Source organism: Eschrichtius robustus, chromosome 15 (assembly GCF_028021215.1).
Source record: "Eschrichtius robustus isolate mEscRob2 chromosome 15, mEscRob2.pri, whole genome shotgun sequence".
In the NCBI taxonomy this organism is placed as follows: domain Eukaryota; kingdom Metazoa; phylum Chordata; class Mammalia; order Artiodactyla; family Eschrichtiidae; genus Eschrichtius; species Eschrichtius robustus.
In genome coordinates, this window is record NC_090838.1 from 76,100,415 (window position 1) to 76,125,311 (window position 24,897).

Below are 24,897 nucleotides of genomic sequence, written 5' to 3' on the forward strand. Positions count from 1 at the left end.
AAAAAAGAGGGACTTTTTCTTCTACATACCACTTTTTTCTAGGAATAAAATATTACTAAGTTCCCCAGCAGACAACTGTCCTGCTGGTCAGCCACAACTTAGCTTCAAGGAAGCTGGCCAAAACAGCCTATGACTTTTTTGGCCTTTATCATGGTGACAGACTCTGCCATCATGGACAAAGAAGATGGGGAATGACTGTTGAATAGATTGCCAACAGCATCTACCACTCTGGTATCTCTCTTATTACAATTTTCATTCTCAGACTGGGTCTAGGGACACCGAGGAGGGCATCCAGTGTCATACTCAAAAGTGTCCATTCCTGATGACCGTCAGCCAGTGCCTCAAGATCAAGCCCAGGTGTCTCAACTCTCTTACCTCGCAGTGATTTTTAGTTTCTTCCAGGGAATTAATGGAGAGACTGATGGTCACTTTTGCTTTTGGTCTTTGTACAAGAGTCATAGTCTAGGGACCCAGTCATCAGTCCTGATATGTTCCTTTATTTTGCCCCAGTGGGCCCACTGGGCACTCATACAAATAGATAAAACTCAGACAACCCAGGCAGGATTCCCAATGGGAATGCAAGTTAGGGTCTTCTCAGGGAAGTTTATGAGACACTTAAAGTCTGATGTGGAATTAAATGTTCTCCTGACTGATGAGACTCCAAACATGACTTTATCAAGAATACCAGTAACATTTCAGCCACTCTGTTTGCATGGTGTTATACAGGCATGTCTTGTGTGATAAAAGTCAGTGTAATGGATATAAAATTTACTTCACAACAAGAGTGAAAATATTTCACTTGGCTTTTTGTTTTCTTGTAAAATTGCATCTAATCTACTTGGAGCTTTCTCTCTTACCAGGGAAGTTAACTGTCAATTACTATAAGGATTCTTGTACCATACCAACCTCTCTTGATTATGTGATGGCACTGGAGGCCTTATATTGGTCCAGACTCTCAGGAATGGTGCTCTGATCTTCAGGTCACATGACCTCCACTCCCCGGGTCACTGTCCATGTCCACATGGTTCCTCAAAGGCAGTCAGATCTGCTGTTTCATGCCATGCTTGGTCACTGGAGTCTTTTCTGAGGGTGGTGCTCGTGACTCAGTCTCCTTAGGAGCCCCCTCATAGCCACTCCCCTGTAGGATCCTGCCACCTCCTCAGATTCCTGCTGGTTGCAACCATGTCACCCTTCCAATCTCAGAAGACATTCTCTAAAACCTCTCTCTGCCCTGGATGTTCCAGTGACCTTTTCAAAAACTTCCTTTTGATTAATAATCTCTGAGATGTTTCTGCAGAACCTCCCTTCAGGAAGTCCTAGGAAACACACCCCTGGACTCTATTCTACTTCTAACAGTGAGCACAGGGGAAGGATATCAGAGTGGTTAGTTCTTTTCTCCCTAACTCATCCTGTTAGAAATAGGATACATTTCCTTATTGAAATGGAACAAAATTAGATTCTAGATTGTCCTGCTGATTAAGTATCTGCTTATAACAAATCCAGTCATGACTTGCTGGTAGGCACCTTGCCAGTGCATTTGGCCCATACCTCCCTTTCATTTGCCTGCCTCCATGCCATTGCACATAGTGGATAGTTCTCTTGAGAGACCGTTTCCTTCCATTCTGCCTGTCAAATCCCCACCCACCTACCTAGACCCAGTGTACAGTCCGCCTTCTTTATCAAGAACTCTTCTACCTCCCACCCATTTCCTGAATTGGGACAATCCTCTCTTTTTGCTGTGTCCTCAGAACACTTTGATACACCTGTGTTGTAGTATATATCTTTTTCCACATTTGGTTGTCCTCATATGTGTGGGCATTGTACCTGTCCTGTTGGACTGTAAACCATTTGAGAGCAGAGCCATGTCTTGTTCTCTTTGCTTCCATGGTGCCTAGAAAGAAACTAAATGGAATTAAATGCAAATGAGTTGTCTCCTGACCATGGATAGTGTATAATGGGACACAAAACATATATGCATGGTACATGATAGTAAGTAAATTAATAATAGAGACAATGAAAAGGAGATATCCTGGGGCAGTCCAGACTGGGAAACATGGCTGCTAAGGACAGTGAAGGTTCTAACACCTTCTGGTGGTGAGAAGGAGAACCATAGTGAGCTGAAGGCATCGGGAAAGGTTTCTTAGATATCTTTAGAACCCTAACTGGATGTTGCATCATCATGAAAATTTGAATGACTAGAAAGAAAAGGAGAACATAGAGAAGTCATGGGCATGGGGAGGGAGAGAGAAATGACTTCAGCATCTGTAGGTTGGTTTGGACACATCAGGAATAACCCCTATTGGTGGCTTATGTTTTCATCAAACCTCACAGCTTATTATTTTATGTGATTCTGTCTAGTGATATTCATAGACTGAATTCCACTCTGTTGCCAATAGCATTGGAAAGAAGATTCACTGTGTACAAAGTCAAAACTGCTTCAGTGGTAATAGATACATCTGGTACCAAAAGTAATGAAAATAATGATGAAGAAGATACTGGTGATACTAATCATACTTATTAAGCACTCTCTATGTGCCCAGCATGTGCAAAATATTTTACATACATTAACACTACTCCTCCCCAAACAATCAAGGTAGAAAATTTAAACCATCCCTATACTAATAGAGGCTGAGTTGCTTGCCCCTTATCACTCACTGGGTGTATGGTGGAGCTGGGACTCAAATCTAGGTGTATTTTATTCCAAAGCCCAATCATTTTTCAACCCCTAGAACCCTAAAGGCTGAGGACAAAAAAGCAAACACAACAACGAGAAGAACACAAATTTTATCTCATGATATGTGCTTAAACTCACACCTCTGATAGGGTACAAATGCAATCTGTATTAACCAGGTCAAGGTTCAGTGCAATGTAAAGGCATCTCGTTTGCTTAGTGCTTCATCCCATTTGAGAATACAGCTATGTGGGCTTATGCAATTATTTTCTTCATTAATGACTTAATTACTTTCTCACGATTTGATCTTAAAACTCAAACCATCTCCCTCACCAAGGCTGTTTATTTTGGAAACCTAAGAGCTCATTTTCAGGCTTTAACCCCCAGCTGCTGCCCAGGGTCCTCAGTGATAGTTTCCTGAGTGAGGGGTATTTACCTCAAGGTGAGACAAACTGTTGAAACCCCGTGGCCTCCTTAGCACAGGGATTGAAAACCTCTTCACAATCACCACAAATTTATATTTGCTGTTGGAAAATTGCTTTGGGAAATGATGTGGATCAGAAAAGTAAATTTTCTGTCAAGATAAACTTTAGTAGTGAGCAAAGCAAAATTCGGAAAAGAGAAAAGATCCCTAGGTGTTCTATCTCATTTTTATTAACATTCTTTAATATTTACCACAGTCATACTCTGTGAGCCAAACTGTCAGTGGAAGCATTGAACTACAGAGAAGATTCAGGAATTTCTCTAGAGAGGATACCTTCAGTCTCATTTTACAAACAGAAGGTGTGGATAACAGATGTGCTTCAAAGAGCTCGTGGTTTTTAAAAGAATAAAGGTGAAAAATAAAATCCCTAAAACCCCACCACACAGATACAAAGAATCTACTGCTTCTGGACCGGCCCAGACTTTTCAGTGTGTTTCCAGAAATTGCTGTTTTGCAGTCTGCACAGACGGTGGAGTGCTTGGACTAGCAAGGGAGGGTAGGAAGCTTGGCAGGACACCAGCTCAGAGCACGATTCTTCTTTTCTTTTTCCCGAAGAGCTGAGCCTGGTAAAAAGTCAAAACACAAACAGACCCTTTCCCTCTTCCCCATCTGCTTTCATCCCAGTTCTTTGGGGTTGGTAGCCCCGGGTAAACCAGTGGAACCCAGCAGGCTGCAGGCTGCTGAATCTGTTGCTGGATTTTGCTGCAGTTCAAGGCTGCTTGGCTGTGGTACCCAGGGATGCTGAGTCTCACCGGCCGACAGATACAGGACCACAGCCAGAGCCTGTGCATGAACACTCAGAACAGCAGCACATGCACTTTTGAGTTTGATGGCGGTGATATGATGCAATAAGTGATTATAATTGAACCAGGGTGGACTTCTGTTCCCCCTTCTTCCTGAAATCTCAATTTAAATTCTTAGGAGATCTAGCAGGTCTGGGGAGAGGTGTGCACAGAGAAAGAGGACTGGAGACTGGATCTGTTAACAGAACTGGAAAGAATCGTTATATTGGGAGAAAAATAAAGGCAATCACCTGTGGCAAGTCTTGAAGCACCTGTGTGATGGGAGCTTGGTAACCTCCTTAACTAAGTATTCCAGCTGGCTTTGCCTAATAGAGATGGTGTTCTCTTTCTTCCCACTTACTTTAGTTGCTAAACCCCAACTTTTCCCTCCATGGAGATAGTTTTTATATTACTAATATTTAATGTTCTCTTTAAATTAACCTCTTACAGCTACTTCTTAGAATCCATTTCTAGAAACCAATTGTTCCTAATGCCTTTCAATGCTCCTCTAGTCTATTTGTATAAATACAACGTGTAACTATACATTGGTGACACAGGGTGGGAACTACTATTACTTGAGAACTTAACTGTCAGCTAGCACTGTGGTTGACTCAGTATACGTGATCCCTGATAATCTTCCCAAGAACCTGCAAGGCAGCCATTAGTGTGCCCATTTTAGAGATGTGAAGGCCACAGTTCTTAAAGCTCAAATGATGACCTGCCCAAAGGCCATTAGACTCAAGTGGGTCAGACTCTGCTCCACGTTGAGGGGCAAAGTCAAGTGAAAGGAGCGCTTCCCTTAAGAAGCAAACAGTCTAGTTGTTGCTTCCCTGTTACATATGCTCTCGAGAGAGAGAGGATTCATGAGGGACTTAATTCAGAGCAGTGACTAATAGCAGGAATTCCACTCCCTGTGGAGGAGAGTTTGAAGCATGTGGCCCTCTAAAGTCACACTGTGGGTGGCCACCCATATGTCACCACCCTCCTCCGTCCACTGCTGTAAGCCTTCGCATGATACTACGTAGCTCCTAAAGTTGTCACTTACATTCTCTCCTTTGATCCTTACCAGATCCTTGTGAGACAGGCTGAGCAGAGATTAGTTTCTGAATTTTATACACAAGGGAATTGAAGTCCACAGAGGAGGTGATATATCTAAGTCAGTAAGTGACAGAGCCAGGACCAGGGCTCAGTCTATTAATTCCATCCCAACAGTTTTTTTCTAACACATCATGAAACTTCCAAGTAAAAACAGCTCTGGGAGATGCTGAGTGTAGGAGGGACTGATAAGACCAAATTCCCCAAATGAAATTTTGGCTGTTCAAATAACCTCTGAATTCCAGGTTTCAATATCGAAGAACCCAGACCTCCTTTGACCTTCTCAAAATCTCAATTGGTGGCCTGCCATGATGCTTTAATTTTTTGTGATTTTGCCTCTTCCCCATGTTAATCACTATCTATCTCAGCATTTCTTAAAATTCTTTTTTCATTATCTCCCCCCAAGAGACTTTTTTGGACCTTTTTTTCCCCAATTGTCCCCTCACTTTGAAATTTTAATACCACAGATATATTGTGTATCTGTTTATATACTGTCTACCATATGTATATGTGTACTTTATACATAAAACTAGTAAGATATTTTTCATCCCCTTAAGAGCCAATTTTTACTCCTTGGGTTCAGTATTACCCCTGTTGAGAATGCATACTGTAGCTCAAAACTATGAATTCGTTAAAAAATTTTTTTTTTAAAGAAGGAGGAGGAAAGAAGAAAGAAAGGAATGAAGGGAAGGAAGAGAGAAAGCAAACAACAAACAATAAAACAAGTTAACAAAGACACAAAACACTAAACTGAAAGTGGTCCTCAATTTCCCAATAGTTACAGCTTTTCCTGGTAGTATAGAGACATGTGTTGGGGTTTCATTGTGGCCAAAGTCTTTCCAATATGCCCGTCCAAAGCCGGTGCAGAGCATTCTTTAGTCATTCTGTGAGTAAATCACAAGGGACAGGCTGGGGCTTGGAACAGACTTACCTTTCAGGAACTAATTCCCTAGGAGCAAAATAGAGCATTTCCTCTGACCAAACATAATCTCTGTTTGTGGTGCTGGGTAGGTCTCTAAGGAGGAGTGGAAGCTTCTCTTGGGGCACGTCTAATGAATTCATAACTTTACCTATTGATAAGCAACAGCAGTGGAGAATATATTGGAAATCACCCCTGCTTTCCTCCACACCCTGTCTACCAGATCAGAGAACTAGAAAAACTGCCCAAAATTACTACTACAGATGAGAAAGGAAAAGCCAGGCAGGTGGCACTGACTTGCCCAAAGGCCAGCAGCCAAGTGACAAAGCTGGAATTTGAACTCTGCCTCATAACACATGAGCTCCTCTCCCAGAAGATCGTCCACCTCAGACGTGTTCTCCTTTTGTTACACTTGCTTGAGCAGCATCAAACTGCGGCTGTTAGTACACAGAGAAAAAAAATCTGTAAATAAACACCAGCAAGTCTGTTACAGCTGAAGATGTATACTTAGTGTCTCGGGGGCCAGTATGATTTAATATTGCCGATATTAAATAAAAGTTTGGGAGCCGGGTAACAATCGCAAGCTGTGTAGTCTCTTTCCACTTTCAGGAATTGACTACAGAGAGCAAACAGCTCCAATGTGAAAGTGAGTTTTGCTGTATTGCCAAAGACCCACACAAATGATGCTTCCTTGAGCTGGCCTCCAGGCTTTGGTATGTGTGAAGGTAGAAGGCGGGGCCACAGCTGCATGGGTACATAGATGTCAGACACACACATGCATATTCCAGTGATGGGCTACATTCACCAGGACTGTCTGATCTCAGTGGCAAAGCCAAGTCAATTAAGAACCAGAAAAAAGTCAAACGTGGGTATCAAGGCTAAGGCCTGAGCCACTTGCAAAGCTATAAAGGAAGAAACATGTCTCTCTACCCTCAGACTTCACACTCTGCCTCCTTAACTTCTCCTTCCAGACCCAGTGCTTTCAGGATCTCAGATTTTTGGATAGTACCCTATCACAGAAGAAAATGGGGGTAGCATGGCTTTGCAGCCCTGTTGGACTCAGCACCCCCGCTGGCTGTGTGACCTTGTTTTATTTGTCTTTCATTATCTTTTATTAAAGCAAACCAAAATCCCACTTATCTAGCACCTACCATGTACCAGCCACCCACTTTACAAAGAATATCTCATTTAATTCTCAATAGTAACTTATTTAATTCTATTCATAACCCTATCTCCATTTTATAGATGAAGGAATTGAGTATCAGAAAGGTTAAGTAACTTGCCAAAGTCACTCAGCCAGAAGTGAACCCAAGCACTGTGTCTCCAGAATCAATGTTTGACCCCCCCTCACCACTAAGGTAAGTGACCTTGGGCAAGTCGTTGAACCTCTCTAAACCTTAGTTTACCTATCTGTAAAATGAGAATATTAATACTCCTCTGGACAAGGAGGGATAAAGGTTTGTTTCAGGGTTTAAATGAGAAAATGTTAAGGATTTAGCAGGTTGCCAGGCACTTTGTAAATACATTGTGTGATAAACATGCTCATTGCAGGGCGGGGGTGGTGGTGTTTGCCTTTCGTAAATGGATCAGGTTGAAGTGGAGGCCTCTCCTCCCCACAACCGTGATGAGTCTGGTGGACCTAGACTCTTACCGCAGTCTTCTTGCTAATGCCTCACCTTCAAGTTAAATTGGTCTATTGTTCACTCAACAAACATTTACTTAATCCCTGAACAAGAAATGTTGTGTCACTTTGATTGAATGAGTTGAGCAATTCAATAAGAACTAAAAAACCTGAGTGATGTGTTATCTTTAGTTGCAGTTCAGTGATAACACAATTCCTCCTCTTCTTCCTTACAGTATGTTTGTTCTTTTCTCTTTGCACCTTTATGATTTTTGCAATAGTGTGCAAAAAAGGATAAATAAGAGAAAATGAGATAAAAATGACCTGGACAGAAAGCAAAAGAGTGAGGCTGAATTCCAAGAAGGACCATTATTTTTAGAATAAAACCCATGCACGCACACACAGACACAGTTGCAGGGAAATATAGATTTCACAGCAAATGCAATCACTGTGAAGCAGACAGTGAGACAAAATCACAGAGTGTGTGGTTGTCCTACAGCTGAGGGACAAATGACAGGATTGCCTTGGCCAGCCAAAGACAGATTGTTGCATTATTCCATTAATTGTGTGTAGCTTGGCTTTTCCAGACCTTTCTGTGGCAGACTAATCCAGCTCTCACTTGCCACTGACTGAGCCATCTCACTTTTATCCAAGTCTGCCTAGAATATCTCTGAGATAGAGGTCTCTGCCACACATAGTTTGCAATATTGAGAACTCTTAATTGAAGATAAACACACTGATGGTGAACATCTAGTAATACATGATTTCTAAAGAGGATATTGGTTTAAGGACATAAAATACGCTGGAAGATTCAATCTTGATCCTGGCTTTATTTTAAGTCCCATAAACTGTTGGCAGATCTGGGCTTACATATGAGCAATTGCCTGTGTTGTTTCATTTGAGAGGAACAAGGAAGGATCTCCTGTCCAAATATACATCACCCAGGTGTCTCAGTACCTGCAATTCTCGCACTAGAACAATTTCCTTAGGTTATTCCCCCAAAAGATCTTTTTTAAACTGCAAGAATTTCTGGGCAAAATAGGTATCAAGATCCATCCATCCATTTTCTACTAGCATTTAGTTTTCACATTCTTTAAAGAGTTGCTGGTAAAGCAGTTGATGGCAGTAGGCTGAATGGAAAGGGAACATTTTGATGTTCGCTATTTGGAAAGTATTGGCATCTATTTGGAAGTCTCTGAGGCATCGTGGAGGCTCCTGTGGAAATGAGAAGAGTGTCAGGCTTGGCAGGGGGCTTGAGGGGGGCACCAAAGGGGCAGTAGTGAGACTGTGATGCCAAATTTTGTCATTGCCAGACTCTGGCTGGTGAGGGAGAAGGTATAGGAGCATGAGTGCAATGTGTTCTCCAGGACTCCTGCTGGAAGACTTACTGAGGTTTGTATTTTGAGCAAGGCCAGCCATGCTTCATCACAACCAATCAGAGAAGGAAAGGGAAATGACGGAGGAGGACACAGAATTTAGAAGACGCAGTTCCAGGTGTTAGACCTTGACCTTCGGCAAGCTACTTAACCTCTTCTGATCTGAGTCTTCTTGTCTAAAAGATGGGACAAGTTTGTGTCTGCCTTTTGTGATTGTTGGGAGAATTAAAGTAAATAAAATAATTGTAAAGAATACTTAGTAAACTGTAGAGCACTCAGAAACAAATGACAAGCCCATGTATGCTTGTACATCTTTCTCACAAAATCAGCCCCACCAGGAAGAGTCAGTGAGGCTGGGGCCTCCTCACTTAACACTGACCCCCATCCAGCTCAGCCACCAGCCCACCATGCTTTCTTAAAGAGCTGCAGTCTGACTTGTGGATCTTACAGATTGCTGAGCTACAAATGTGGCGATACTTGTGACCCTCTAGCTCAGTGTTTCCCAACTTTGACTGAACTTTACAATCACCTGGGAAGTTTTAAAACATATCCTCACCAAAGCCACACTCCAGATCAATTAAATCCACATCTCTGCGGGACGGACCCAGGCATCAATATTTGTTAAAGCTCCCAAGTGGCTTCAATGTGCAGCCAGGGTTGAGAAGCATTTTCCTAGCTGAGCAAAAGAAAGAAGGATACAGCTAGAAAATTATTTTTTTTCTCATAAAGCGGGGAGAATAATGGCTTCCCAACATGACATTGATAAGAAGCCAATAACCAACCTGGTAGATCAGAGTAAGGAAAGAAACGGTTAAGAAGGGTTGTGGAGTAGAGTTGGTGTATCGCAGCTACTTCCGATGATTATTTGATCAATATAGAGCACAAATCTTGAAACTCTCTCCCCTCTTGCTCTCTGTCTTTTTTTTCCTCTCTCTTCCCCTTTGCTCTCACCTTCCAACCTTGGCTTTTACTTTTCCCATCTCTCCCTTTCTCCATCCCTCCCCCTTGCCCTCATTTTACTAAAGGGCTCTGAACCCCTAGTTTTCATTGTAGCCACTTACTCAGATCTAGTAAGTTATTTCAGGAGTCCTGTGCAAATGTTTGCCTGTACTTCTTCCCTGCCCCCCCCCCTCCACCACAGTGGCTTCTTCAGCCTTTTTACTGATCTTGCTTCATGACAGATCCCTGTGTCTCCCCATCTAACGTGTGGGTGAGTGTGAGTGCGTGTGTCCTCTCTAGGGTTTCCTTTCATCTTCCTGCACATTCTAAAAACCCCATTTTCCACCCACGCTTGCCTGTGCTTTCTCATCTGTTTTCCTGCATACCCACATCCCTCTCTGAAGCCCTGGTCTCTTTGTGATTTTTTACCTACCTTTACATGTTCACATGCAGTCAATCCTGATGAATCAGAATATCTGGGGAATGGGAATTCAGGGGAATTTTAATTTTCTGGTTAAGTGGCACTAGCTTGAAACCACTTTTGTTTTATTGTCGGGGAAAATGATGAAATAGAAACCCAGAACCCAAAGGGTCCTTAGGGAATACCTGGATGAACCCTCCCAAAGGCATAGAGAGAGAAGCTGTCTGCAGTTAAGATGATTACCAGTTGGACCCAAGGCCTGTGAGTACCAGCACCAGGTCTAAAGACCATCTCTCCTGACTTCAAGACTGGGGTTCTTTCAGAGCACTCTCTCGACATAGCCTGCAGAATTGTTGATTAACCAGGACCAATCAAAAGTAAGTTGCATTTTTGAAGTGAACTCTCTAGTTCTCTCCTAATGTCATAGGCCCATAAACTTCACTCATCAATGTGGTCTGCCTGGCCCCAAATGCCCTTCAGTTTGCAATTCCCGCATCTCTAGACCATCCTGCTTCTAAGGTCTGAAATCATGGCCCTGATTAAAATGTCCACCACTCACTAGACTAAGCAGATTGATTCTTATTTTTATTTTTTGGCTGCACCACATGGTATATGGGATCTTAGTTCCCCAACCAGGGATCACCTGCGCCCCCTGCATTGGAAGTGTGGAGTCTTAACCACTGGACCTCCAGGGAAGTCCCAGCACATTGATTTTTAAAATGAAAGCCCATTCCCACCTTGGAGACATTCCAGGCTTGGTTGGAGAAGGGGAAAAGCCCAGACATCAGAACACCTACTGAAAGGAATATCAAGTTTCTCATTTTCCTTTTTGTTAATTAAATATCCACTGTTAACTCGATTTTTTTTTCTCTGTTTCCTAAATGAGGTATTGCCAGAGAAAAAGTGGGTCAATGGAGGGCTCTGACAGGTTTTGTCCCAGTTAATTTAAGTTTTGCCATATGTTCTTTGAGAAGCGTGTGCTAGCTACAGGTCCTCGCGCTGATTAGCAGCCAACCTGAGAGGTTTTCATTTAGACTTCCAATTCTCTTGCAAGAGAGGAAGATTAGAAGGCAACAGAGCTGGGTGAATGACTCCAAGCAAAGCTGGAACACAGCTTGTTGGTGTCAATGGCCTCATTACTCTATACCAGGGGGCAGAGTTTCTGAAACTCGTCACCCTTGGCATTTTAGGGTAAATAATTCCTTGTTGAGGGGGCCTTCCTGTACATTGTAGGGTGTTCAGCAGGATCCATGACCTCTACTCACTGGTTGCTGGTAGCATCCCACCCCCAAGCATGAAAACCACAAATGTTTCTGGACATTACATTGATTGGGTGGCAGATCTGCCCCTGGTTGAGACCCACCACCATAGAGACATAGCCCATTTAATGACCAAGAGGGGTCATTAAATAAATCCTCAACAGTAATATATGAATACCTGGAAGACCTTAGTCTCTCTGAGTCCAAAATCCTCTGGTTAGTGGTTGGGCTGGATGATTAACTGAACTTTGTGCTCCTGGAAGCCTGTGAGAGGTCTCCTCTGTTGGCAGAGTCCTGCATGACCCGATTACAAGAGGCCAGAGCAAACAAAGTCATGATGAAAATTCCTGGATTCAAGCATTGCACCCATGTCATCCACCAAGAATATGATGAGCATGTACCCTTAGCGCAGGCTAGTCCTAGGGTCTTTGCTGGTTAGAGGAGTGGAGGAGGCAACCATTCAAGGAAATTAGAAACAGGGTATAGTTAAAAGGACACCAGACTGAATGCCCTGTGCTTCCAATTACTAGCTGTACAAAAACACTCAACCTCTCTAAGCCTCAGGTTCCTCATGTAAAGATAAGGTCTAGATAAAGGTTCTCATACCAAGTAACCACTCAATAAATGTATTTCCTCCATCTCATTTACAACTCTGACTAAGCGTTAAGGAAGTAATAGCCAGGTTTTTGCTTTGAGCTAAAAACTGTAAACTGTGTCCAGCTGAGGAAGGCCAGGAGCTGGGGCCCAGTCACAGGAGTAAGAATTTTGCCTGCAGGATCCCTGGAAAAAAATCAGAGTAGAGCGATTTTTAATGGAGAAATGTTTTGTAACCCTGAGGTGGAACTCATGAGTTAGGTGCATGCTCTCTAAAGAATGCTTTGCTGGCTCTTACCACTAGGTAGCAGGCATACACCCTTCTATGGCATGAGGAGCTCAGAAGATCCCCAGCCTGCAGAGCCTCTACCACTCATTAACTAATGCCTGAAAATTCCATCAGCCACCTCAGTCCTTTACACCTTGTGATTGATTTTATCAGATCCTTTTGTGAGTAAAAGTTTGACCATGGAAGAAGAAAGCAGGAGGATAATTAATGCTGGAGGGTTCAGTTATATAATATGATCATGTGTATGTTGTTATACATGTGGTTATATATATATATATATATATATATATATATATATATATATATATATATATACATACATATATGACAATGTAGTATGTGTGTGTGACTATTATCTGTCATGTTATGTCATTTACGTATATGTATGTATGTGTATATCCCTAAACTTCTCCCAAAATATATATTTCAGGAGCCTGTCTAATAGTCATATTCCAATTAACTCCTTGCTATTTGACATTCCATCCATGGCAAACCCAAATCAACCAACATAACCACCTATCTAGAGGAGATAATTGATGCTTATTTTGACTACCCTGAAACATTATAATACCCATTGTCCAAAGCATATAAATTCTGGCCTCTTGATAATGGTCTCTGTGAGAAGGGTATCTGATGCCTTTCATTATCCCAGGATGTGTGATCCACCAGTGCTCCCTTCTACATGGCTGCACCAGACAGAATAGGTGCCGAACTTGCTGACAAGGCGATTAATATAACCCAGCAACACAGGAGGCCCCTAAGCCCTCCAGTGATCTGTGTGCAGTTGCTCAGGAAACTTGAGAGAAATAACAGGTAGTGTTTGCCCCTCTAATGACTTACATATACTCATAAACGTGTTGTTGATGCTAAGTCATACCGAACGTCTCCTTCCTGAAGGCAGGGGAAAAAAGGTAAGGCACTCTTAGACCTTGAAGAGCTTGAGAGGGTATTAAAAATGAATTTTAAAAGTTTCCTTTTACTGGAATAACCTTTTCTTTATGATGGCAACTTTGCAGTCTTGAGAGCCTGGGCTGGGTGGTGGTCTCAACTATCAGGGCTGGAGTCTGAGCCCCAGGGGCTGCTTTTCCTCAGAGTGAAGGCCAAAGGATGGGTTTCATTCAACCTGCTCACTCTGGTACCACCTAAAAAAAAAACTATCGGGGCTAAGACTGGTCTGAGAGTGTCATTTGTCATTTGAAAGGACTTTTTTTTCTATATAAATATTTGAAAAACCTCTATACTAGGGCTGAACTTTAATCAGCTGGGAAGGTACTGCACATGGAGTGTTAATCCATCACAATGCCCAGGAAGAGGCAATGCCCAGGTCTTAAATTCTTTCCAGACAGCACAGGACAAGGAGATCAGCACCCTCTGTGGGAAGAACAACAATAAAAAAGGTGCTACACCTTTAAAAATCAGATTGTCTTTTAAATGCTCAGTAGTTTCCTTAGAGGGGGTCAGAGCAAGTTTCTTGAAGCTTAAAGATCAATTAATTTAAGAAAGAAAAGATTTCAGGTGTCATAAAACCTTAGCTAAATCTACCAATTTCCCTCATTCTTGCCTTCCCCCACCCCCTGCCATTCTCCAAAGCAAGAGGCACAGGAGCATGAAATGATGTGAGCTAAATTTCTCTGTTTGTGTAGGAAACATATTTCCTTGCCTATAAAGGCACACAACACAGAGACAATAACACACACACACACACAAACACACACAAACAAATTAAGAACACAGTTTTCATGACCATCATTTGTTCTCCAGGTCTCAGGTTATAGAGTCCTGTTTACAATAGTATTTCATTAGATTTACGTGGACTTCAGATCTTCTACATATGTGGTGTTTAGTCATATGGTGGGTAGGGGTGGCAGCAGCATATAACAAAGCATGATTACTCTCTAGCTTTTTCTCATGGCCACATTTACAAAAGAAGAATGAAGGGGGAAAAAGTCTTAGAGATAGGAGAGAAATTCTCCAGTTTCCAATATCCATATTTCTAGGGGGTAGGGTGGATCTGTGCTTCTGATGTTTGCCAATAAGGCTTTGCTTCTGGAAGCTTTCCCTATAAGCACACCAACACCACCCTTAACGCACCAAGCCAGAGCAGCTTTTGGCACTGGATTTCAGGAACCTTCCTAGGAGCATATTAAATCCATGGAATCCAAGGATTGAATTGAATCCTTCAGTTGCACAACTGGGGGATTTTTTTTTTTTTTTCCAGAAAAGGTCTGTTGTCTCCTAGAGGAGGTCTCTTTAGTGAGGTTTCATTATAGATGTTCCTGCAACCCCTTCCCTCCAAGTGAGATGCTGTTTACAATGGCATTCCCAAATGACCATTCTTAGACTAAATCCAAAACCCCCTCCTCAAAGTTATCAAAGCGTCTCTCTTCTAGAACATTACTAGTTTAAATGGGTGTTGCGTGCATTGGTATGTGTCATAAAGTCATGTTTTAATTATAAACAAAATAAGATGACGTTTCCTGGTCAGAGAAAATGAGATTATGGGGTGTGTGTGTGTGTGTGTGTGTGTGTGTGTGCACGCGCGTGCGCATGCCCACACGCGTGTGCGTGCGTAAGAAGCTCTCTACCAAGGCTTAACATCTTAGAGACATTTGCAAAATATTTCTCTTGAAAGAACCTCTCAGAAGCAGTATTTTTAGGCATATTGGGTTCTCCATTGGTAAAAGAGAAATCTACTACCAACCCTCAGATTAAGTAAACCTCCTGGTGATGCCATTCTGCATTTCAAACAGCTGATTGTGCCTTTTTAGGTAGGTGGCCGGAGGCACTTGCATTTTGGGAGAGGGTGGTGTATGTTTTCTCCCCCCATCCCTCTTCCTGCAATTCAGACTTCTCTCTCTCTCCAAAAAGAAAAGGAAAAAAGAACGATGCCAGTCTGTAAGATCATTCAGAGGGGTGAGCACCTGAGTTTGAGAAAAACTTCTGGACATGGACAACATTAGCTCACCAGCTGTCACTCCTGACAGTTTATTTCAATCACACATTTGCTTAAATTGCTAGCTAGTGAAAGACCCCTCCCGTCCGTCACACATACTTCTCCCCCGTCCCTTCCCCACACCACCACCTGCTACCACTCTTGAATTTAGTTCAATAAACAACCCACATCTCTGTGGACCTGGAAACCTATGAAGGTTGGGAAGGGGAAATCACTGACCCCAACACAGAAAAAAACTAAGACAACACAGGAAAGCAGGCATTACACAACAGGGCAATCTGAGGAGAGGCAGCTTTTCTGTCCTGGGTTAACAAATTATTCCTATTTCAGTAATATTGGAACATAGGATCAAAAACTCATCTTCCCCATCCCACCCCACCCCCATCACTTCTGTATCCTGTCTGCCCCTAAAGTCTCCTGCTACAAGCAGCACCCAGGGTAGGATTTTCCCACTGTTCCCCACAGCAACTAGGAGTGTGCTGTCACTGCTGAGAGCCTCAGCTTGCTGCAGTCTTACCAATATGCTCCAGAAAGCAGAGCTTTCATCACCGAACATTTGGATTCCGCCTTATTTCCCTGAGTCAGACCACAGGAGCTGAGGGTCTTTCACTCGAGAGAGTATGGAAAAGGGAACAAATGCTACTAAGTCTGGTGAATCCAAGGCGTAGGAGAATAGTGAACCAGTGGCATCTGGGGGTGAGATTTTGAATCGATTTGAAAGATGCTTGTATTAAGTGCAAAAATGTTTCCTGTTCATAGGAAAAACTGTCTGGCACTGCCTTTTAAAAAGCATTGGCAATGATCTCTGCCTTAAAGGCTGAGCAAGGATGCTCAGTCCTCAGTCCACCTTTCAATTGCTTTAAAGTGGCTAGATTGCACTGCACCTCCCCACCCCCAAATATAATATAAAGGGTCTTGCTTTTTTCAGTCCTTAATCATGTGGGGTACCTCCACCTGATAAGCTCTGTTTGTCCTTCTTAATGTTTCAAAATGAGCCTGGCTACTTTGCTCCTGAATTTCTGGATTTTCCCTCTGGCCACTAGATCACCCCTCCACTCACACACACACACACACACACACACACACACACACACACACACACACACACACGGGGGCAGGGGGAAGGAAATTCTAACTGTTGCTTCTCTCTTAACCAGGTAACAATTCATTTAGGTTACACCAGTCTGTAAAAACTGTAAATGCTATTTTATTTTAAACATTTTAAGTTTACCAAAAAAAAAATCAATGATTGATTGATTGGTACCTTTTTACACTCTCAGATTCCTGAATATGGACAGATCTTCAAAGGGAGGAAGGAGTTCTCATATGAAATTTAAGATAGACTGTCCTGAAGGTTGTGGGGTGGGGTTTTGTTGTGTTTTATCTCGTTTTTGTTTTTAAGACACAATAAAGCTAAAATGTCAAGTCTCTGGGAGAGATCCCCTTACAGTTTCAGTCAAGGAGCATATCAGAGCACAGACAGGAGACCCCAGCCTGGTGCTCGCCGGCCCGCCCCGGCTGTCCAGGCATATTTGGTAGCGCACGGGTTGGGAGCCACTGGGACAATCACACCTCGCATTCCCTCGCGGGCTGCTGGTGGCAGGTACACGAGCCATACTCGTTGATGATGACCAGGGCTCCCTCAATGTGGTTCGGTTTGTAATCAACGTAGTATTCCTGGGCAGACATGGCAGCCATCTGATGCATGGTCTGTTTCTGCTTTTGCTTCCTGCGCTGCGTCACAAAGCACTGTCTGAGCTGCCTGAGACTGGCTGGGAAACACTTCCAAGAGACATAGAGCACCAGGACCACGATGAGGAAGGAGAAAATGAGGGCCATGGTGCCGGTGACCACCTTGTGAATCTGCACAGCGTTCTCGGCGTGTTCGCCGCCGGGGAGGGCCACGGTAGCCAGCTCAGGCGTGCTGTCGGGCTGCCCCTCCCTGCCGTCAGCGAGAGTGGTGGCCGGGCCGGCGGAGGATCCCAGGTCGCTGCGGTTGGTGACGGCCGAGAGCAGGTGGCCGCTAGTGGGCTCAGCCCCCTCCTCGCACAGGTGGAAAGCGTACACGGCGTCCAGGACGTCCTCGCCCTGTGCGTACTCCGGGCTGGCGCACTGCAAGTTGCCATCGTATCGCCCCTGGAAGTTGCTGAGCCACGAGGCCAGGGCGCACACGTTGCGCCCACAGTCCCAGAGGTTCCCGGCCAGGGTGACGCTCGTCAGCGACTTCCAGGAGTTGAGGATACGGGGCTCGATGTAGGTGAGACGGTTGGAGTCCAGCTGCAGGGACTGGAGGTGTGGCACGGTCTCGAACACATGGGGCTCCATGTACTCGATCTCGTTGCCCGACAGGTCCATTTTCTCCAGGTTCCATACCCAGTCCAGCGAGCTGACCACAATGGCCACCTTGTTCCTCCTCAGGCAGAGCGAGTGCAGGGAGATGAGGCGCGGGAAGTGGGCGAAGTTCACCTTGACCAAGTCGTTGTGCTCCAGGTGCAGCTCGGTGAGCTTGAACAAGCCGGCGAAAGAGTTGCGCGCCAGACTCTTGAGCTGATTGTATCCGATGTCGAGAAACTTGAGGCTGCGGCAGTCCTGGAAGATGCGCACGGGCACGAACTGGATGGCGTTGGCCCGCATGTGAAGCGTGGTGAGCTTCCGCAGCCCGTGGAAGAGATCGGGCGCGAGCGCCTGCAGCTTGTTGTACGAGAGATCCACGCTGCGCAGGTTGGGCATGGGCCGGAAGGTGGTGTTGGCCAGTTGGGTGATCTGGTTGGAACTCAGTGTGAGTTCCTTAACTCGGCGCAGTTTCTGAAAGGCGTCCCCCTGCACCGAGCAGATGTGATTGTGATCCAGATAGAGCCACGTGAGCTGCATTAACCCCGTGAACTGGCCGGCGCGCAGCTCCGAGAGGCTGTTGTAGCGCAGGGACAAGCCCAGCAGGCCGGACAGGTTGTGGGGCGCCTCGGTGAGGTTGAGCGCCTCGCAGTACAGCAGCCGCCCCTCGCACCGGCACAGCTGCGGGCACCCGCTGGGGGCGGCGGGCAGCATCTGAAAGCAGGCCCCCAGCAAACACAAGACCACCCCCGAGGGCCTCCTCAGCAGCCAGTATAGACAGAGACCGAGCAGCAGGAAATCCATTAGCGAGAATCTTTCCAGAGAGGCTGGAGAATGTCCATTGGAAGCGCTCGGTCAGAAATCTACATCATATTTTATTCCGAGGGAGGGGGAGCGGGGGAGGGGGAGAAAAGGGCAAAAATCAAATAAATGCATTGAAATAAAGCAGGACCCCCCCCCTCCCCAAAGCCACACGTTCACCTCTAAGCATGCAGAAAGCTGGGCAGCATAGAAAGTTCACAGCCACGTAAAGATCAAAGAGATGGTGATTTGGTCCATGTTAGATGCTGCAGCAAAGAAAAGGGAGGAAAAAAAAAAAAATCTTCGGGAAAGAATTTAATTAAAAAGTGTCTTACCCACCCTTTTCCAGAGAGTGACAACCTCCATTCAGCTGCTCCCTTTGTGTGCAGGCTAATTATATGCAGGGCGAGAGAAGACCCCTCTGTGTTTCCGAGGCAGCCCCGGTCCGCGGCCGGCGGATCTGGCAGGCGCACAATGTCTCACTTTGCTGCTCCGCTCGGGGCTGCAAGGGCGGCCGGCGAGGCGGGGAGGCGACTTCTAGGACCCGCAAGTTTCCCAACTGCGTGCGGGAGCCGGGGCTTCGCCTTCCTGCCGCTGTCCTTTCCCTCTGCAGTTCGGACTGTGACGTTGTGGGGAAAAAAAAAAAAACTCCAAACTCGGGGCTCGCGACTCCCCAGGATTTGACAGTCTGGTTAATGTCCGTCATTGGAAAGGACCACTGACCGGCGCCACCTTTTGCTCCGCGGAGACCGCCTGCCATTCGCGCCCGGGGCGGCTGCGGAGAGCGGGCTCGCTCATGCTTTGCGGGCGGCGGGGAGGTGCGGGCGGCGGGCGGCTCGGGAGGCGGCGCTGGGAGCGGGGAGCGGCGCCCAGCGCCCGGGCTCCTTCCCTCCGCCAGGCAGTGTGAGGCGCGAGCTTGCACCGGCACCTACTGCTCACTGAGTGTCGTAAGCTGCTCACGATTGTGCGTCTTCCCGGAGCACCTCAGACATGGGCAGATTGAAAAGGGGTGGGCAGAAAACCAACATTCTCCCGAACCACTAAAGTAATATATGTTCTTTGATGAAATGGAAATAACTTTCAGCTTTTTGGTCCATATTTCCAAAAAGAAAAAAAAAAAGGAGGGGGGATGGAGGTTTGGAAAAGCATCATCAACGACAAGATATTTCCAAGTGGGAGACTGAAATATTCTGTTCCGCCCTCCCCTTCCCTTTGGGGAACGTTCCCCCCTCCCCCTTTAAAGCTGTCTACGTGTAAGAGATACGTAGGAATCTGTAGAGAAATCAACATTTGGTCCTTTGCTTTAGAAAAGCAACTTGAGAGAAGCTAGAGGAAAGCAGTGATTGTGGGGACTTGGCTGAGATTTTTCTTTTTTCCCTTGCGGGCACTGGAGTTCTGCAGTCAGCCAGCCCTTTTAGGTGGTGGATGGGGGAATGCTTTCCAAACTCAGCGGATTTGGAAAGCCACCCTGGTCCCGGGGGTAGGAGACCTAGAGTGGCAGAAACCTATGTCTGTGTACAGGGAGTTTCTCTTGCCCGAGATCCCGCCGGGGCTTCACCAGTCTCCATAGATGTCTGTGGGGTCCTGGGTGGATTAAAGAAAGATTTTAATGTCTGACACCGGGAGGGCTGACCCTGACGTGCTGCTCATGGTGATGACAGAACCCTGCAGTACACTCCGCTCCAGGAGAATGTGCGAGAGGATGAGAGGAGAAGGGGTAGTTTAAACCCTCGTGAAGCCTACCCTTTTCTATATATACACCCGTACTTAAGCTTTGAGACTGTTACTAAATTGTATCATGTGAGTATGAAGAGGTCTTGGCCTGATTATTTCCATTAACACTCATTTATGGATGGGCTCCTTAAGCTTCTTATGTTGAGCTCTGTCTTGTTCCAACTGGTCTGGAGAGGGTCTGCATTGCTGTTGTCAGAGACCTGTTGGTCATCTGTTAAAAAAAAAAAAAAAAAAGACAGAGAAACCCTACTGGAAGTGAGTGGATAAGCCTACCTTCTTGACAAATATGCCCAAGGAGGTAATAGGGAGAATGAAATGTGAATTTCCAGCTCCTCACTTCTAATTTCCATCATGTCTGACTCTTAGGAACTGAAAATAAGTGGACGTTATCTATAGTTGTGCTCACATTGATAAGAATGAGGTGGATTACCAAAGCTCCAGGGTTGGACTGGCTTTGGACAAGTAACTAGGTTGCTCCTTACATTCAAGCTAAAGACACTACTAACCAGTGGAATCAAAGTCACCAAAGACTAGTGGTACTTTTCAGGAAAAGTTATATGAACAGGGGCATGAATCATTCCATTTTGGATTCCTCTGAGCTCTGGACTGGTCATTCATCTCTGAGATGCATCCTTCATTTGGAAGGAAAACAAAGCTGAAATGTCCTAGACATCACATGCTGTCTTAGGAGCTAAAAAAGACATTAGAAAATCTGAATTTTGCACATGACAAAACTAAGGTACAGAGACATCGGGTGATTATCCGAGGTCTCACAGCTTGTTACTGGCACAGATAGGTTATTTTCTGTCCCACACCAAAGTGGTGGTCTTCCTTTCCCATTCTTGATGGTCACCTCTCCATCACTCTTGCCTCCTGCCTAACTCTGGACTGGGCACTGGCACCTCCAGGGTGCTGCGGAACACTTTAACAGACAAACAATTTCACCTTCAAGTGTTTTCACCTCTTGCCAAGACAATTATTCCTCACAGCAAGCCGGTTGATTGAGCCATAAACTCTAAAGGGTTGGGGAGCTGGGGCAGACAGGGGTAAACATTGGCCAACCATTCAGCAAGTATTGTGAGTACAAGCCACCCAATCCCCATGGCTGCTAGGAAGAAAATTCTCCTAATGCAGGCAGCTTGCAAAGTGGTGCTAGAGCCTGCCAAATGGCAAGAAGAGGTCCCACTTTGGATGTCACTTGATTTGTAGAGCTGGTACAGAGAGGCAGAAAAGAGTTGAGTCTTGGCAAGAAGGAAGGAAAATAAAATTAAATTCACTGCATTTATAAGTGAGTTTTCTTCTAAGTATGATACTCAAAACGTAGAAGATATGTCTAGGCTGTAATTAAAAAATACATATGTACATATATATATTGCTTTTCACATTATTATCCTGCAAATCATTTCATCTGGATGGTATCTTTAAATCTTTCCCACTTCTAATGTGGCAAGATTGCATCTTTTCTACGGTTTTAAACCCCTTGGCAGAACCGTATACATTAACAGATTGAAATGAGCTTTATTGAAATTTAGCTATTCTAAGTCATCTAAGTTGCAGAATCCCAATTTATTATGTATTTAAAGCACACCAGCCCTGATTAAATCAATGCAAATTAGGTTAAATAAGAACAACATGAATCAAGTGTTTCAGCAAAGTTGAGTCGAGAAACGACAACTTTTGAGTCACCAAGGCAAGCTGATATAGCTGGTTTTCATGAGTTTTAATTTCATGCCTCTTAGGGTCCAATACACTAAAAAGTAAAAAAAAGGAAAGAGCTCACATAAAGTTCTTTCTTTCCTCATGTTTGATCTCTCATAACTCTTTACCTCTCTTGTGAGAACATCTAATGCATCAGGTTATAATGTGATGATTGTGTATATACATGAGCAATCTCTTCTTCTGGGCTAAGCACAGTTTTCTGTTGGTAAATGTCTTCTCCTTCGGCATTGGATGCTGATGAGAGATACTTTACACACTTAAAAACACCCTTGTTATTTTCTGTGTTTGTATGGGGAAAGATATTTAGCATGTCTTGCTGAACTGCCATAGTAGTTGAGCAAGAAAGGCACCTCAAGCTACTAGGCCAACATGTGATTGGGGAGTGGGGTAAGAAAGGATAAAAATCTTGAAAATGTGGATTCAGCAAATGGGAAGGAACTCAGGGGTACATGAAATATGGATCTGATTGCCAAAACACAATCTGGAACTAAGAGGAGGTGGAAGAACAAGCTCGATGCAGCTGGAGAGTCCAGAAGTATAGTTTGGAGGAGGGAGGGGTAATTTATTCCTCCTCTCCTAAACCTTATACTGATACATTAACCTTTGCATAATAAACCCTCCTTGTTTCTTCTTGGTACTTTATGTTGTGATGGGGTGGTAGGGGCTGGTCACATACAGTTTTTTTTTTTTTTTTTTGAAATGTTGTATCTCTCCCATTTCATCTCAACTGAAGGCCACCTCCAATTCATTTATTTGACTCAAAATAGTTTGTGAACCTAGAGGTGCAAGTGACAAAAGTCTGAAATGAGCATGCATTCTGAGGATTGGCCTTCCAATAGTAATCTTTGGCAGTGTTCAAGGAAAGAGAAATTCAAATGGTGATTTTAATGTTCTGTCATTGCTTGCTCCAGCCTGGACCTTGGTCTTTATGTGGTTGTCTTTAATTTTCAGTAGCAGTGAGCACTGGCTTTTCTTTAAAAGGAAACATTTAGATGTAGGGGAGGAGGGTGGGAGTCACAATTTCAAAAGGAGAGAATTAACTCTGTTGTTCCTGTGGGCACACAGCATATAACTGGCCTTTTGCAGAGCGCCTCTGAAGATGTATATGGGGCCAAAGGGTGAGGGCTGTAAGGTTTCTCTCAGGAGATCTACTTAGGAGGAACACATTAGAAAAGGTCATTTTTTCTTATCAAACTTTATCCTCCTCTTAAAACAAGGCAGTAATATGGATAGCACTAAGGCAATACCTAACATCTTGCATTGATATTAAGTCATGGGAGTAAACCAAAGAAATGCAATGACTTAGTGTTTTCCTCCTGGAGCTTTAGGTAGGGAAGAGCAGTAGACACTGAGAGACTTAGCCGATAATAATTATATATGGCCCAGTGCTTGAGAGTAAATATCTCTAGAACATACAAATGTGAAGAGCTGACAGGTCAAATGGGACCAATGCTAAAAAGCTTCATTGAAGGAAGTAAAGTGTATGAAGTAGTTTAAGGACCCAAGGCTCACTGACTGGAGAGATGGGCATCGTGAAGGCATAACCTACGATGGGGAACTGAAATGCATATATCATGATGAGTGGATTAATTCCCTAGTTCTCTGGGGGAAGAAGATATACAGGGACAAATGGAATCTGTGTTGGGAGAGGAAGGAAGTTGGTACAGGGTTTCCAAACATTTGCTATATTAAGACCATGCATTGGTCCCCAGACCTAGTTCTTTCCCTAGGCCTGGTTTTATAAATACTGGTGATAAACCAAGTCTGCTTTGTATGATGCATCTTATGTGGAAAGTGTGTGTGACTTTAGGTATGTGACCAAGCTTGAGAAATGACAGCACAGCTAGTGTAATAAGTTTTGAAGATAACCATTGTTAATTTGATGATTACCATTTGCCATTAAATGAACTGTAAAATTTTTTTAAAAAGGGCTACCAATGCTATACTGAAAATGTTAGTTTGCTGTATTCTTCTAGCCTCTAAGACTGAACACCTTAAGGTTATCTTTGACTTTTGTAATAAATACCTGGGTTAGCTCCTGAGACCTGTTCTGCTGTCCTGGGCCCCTCTCTACAAGCTGCTTCTGCACTGCCATGTGCTCTGCTCATGCCATATTATACCTAACTGCTGTTTATACTCTCTCCATCTTTGCTTGCCTTCATTCTAGCCTTCCTTCAAGGCTGATGATGTCAAATTTCCTCTCTGACATTTTTTTTTCTTGCCCATGCCACGCGGCATGTAGGATCCTAGTTCTCTGACCAGGGATCGAACCCACGCCCCCTGCAGTGGAAGCACAGTGTCTTAACCACTGGAGTGCCAGGGAAGTTCCCTTCTATGACTTCTTAATTGATTCCCATGTAAAGTGATCTCTCATTCTTCTGAACTATATTAGCAGCTTACCTTTACCAATACTGCTCCTGGTGCGGTTCACTCGATATGAGTGTAGCAGCCATTTCTAATTATAGTATTTTAGAACTGAATGGGACCTTAACATCTTGGAGATTAGGAATAAAAAGACTTCAACTGGGGTTCCTTGCTTTGCCATTTTCTCTCAGTTTGATCCTACACAGGTCACTCCATTATCAGTGAAATAGGACCAAGGATGGCTATCTTAAAGGATTCTTGGGGAAAATTCAATGATATCATGTATATTAGAATTTTGCAACTTGAAAGTGTAAGCATAGGACTAGCAGGCCTGGAGTGTGTTAGAAAGGCAGAAGTTTAGGTGTTTTCCTAGACCCATTGAATCAAATCTGCATTCTACCATCAGCTCCAGGTTAAAATTAAATTTTAAGAAGCATTCTATTGGAGCACTCACAAATTCTATCCTGAAAAAGTCACTCAAGTATCATTAATTTCCTGGTTTATAGTTCAGGAATTGAAGGGCCAGAAATGTTAAGTGATTGCCC

At 44.2% G+C, this 24,897-nt stretch overlaps 2 protein-coding genes and 1 non-coding gene across 3 annotated transcripts in view; 2 read left to right on the forward strand and 1 right to left on the reverse strand.

The window, feature by feature from the left end:
* CTNNA2 (catenin alpha 2) overlaps positions 1–24,897 on the forward strand; it is a 1,055,603-nt gene that overhangs the window by 687,537 nt on the left and 343,169 nt on the right. The window lies entirely within an intron of this gene.
* Positions 16,970–18,538, reverse strand: LRRTM1 (leucine rich repeat transmembrane neuronal 1). Its single transcript, XM_068565023.1, has one exon. The coding sequence runs from the start codon at positions 18,536–18,538 to the stop codon at positions 16,970–16,972; it is 1,569 nt and encodes a 522-aa protein (XP_068421124.1).
* LOC137778230 (small nucleolar RNA SNORA72) lies at positions 23,598–23,747 on the forward strand. Its single transcript, XR_011076808.1, has one exon. It is a non-coding gene; the product is annotated as a small nucleolar RNA SNORA72 (small nucleolar RNA).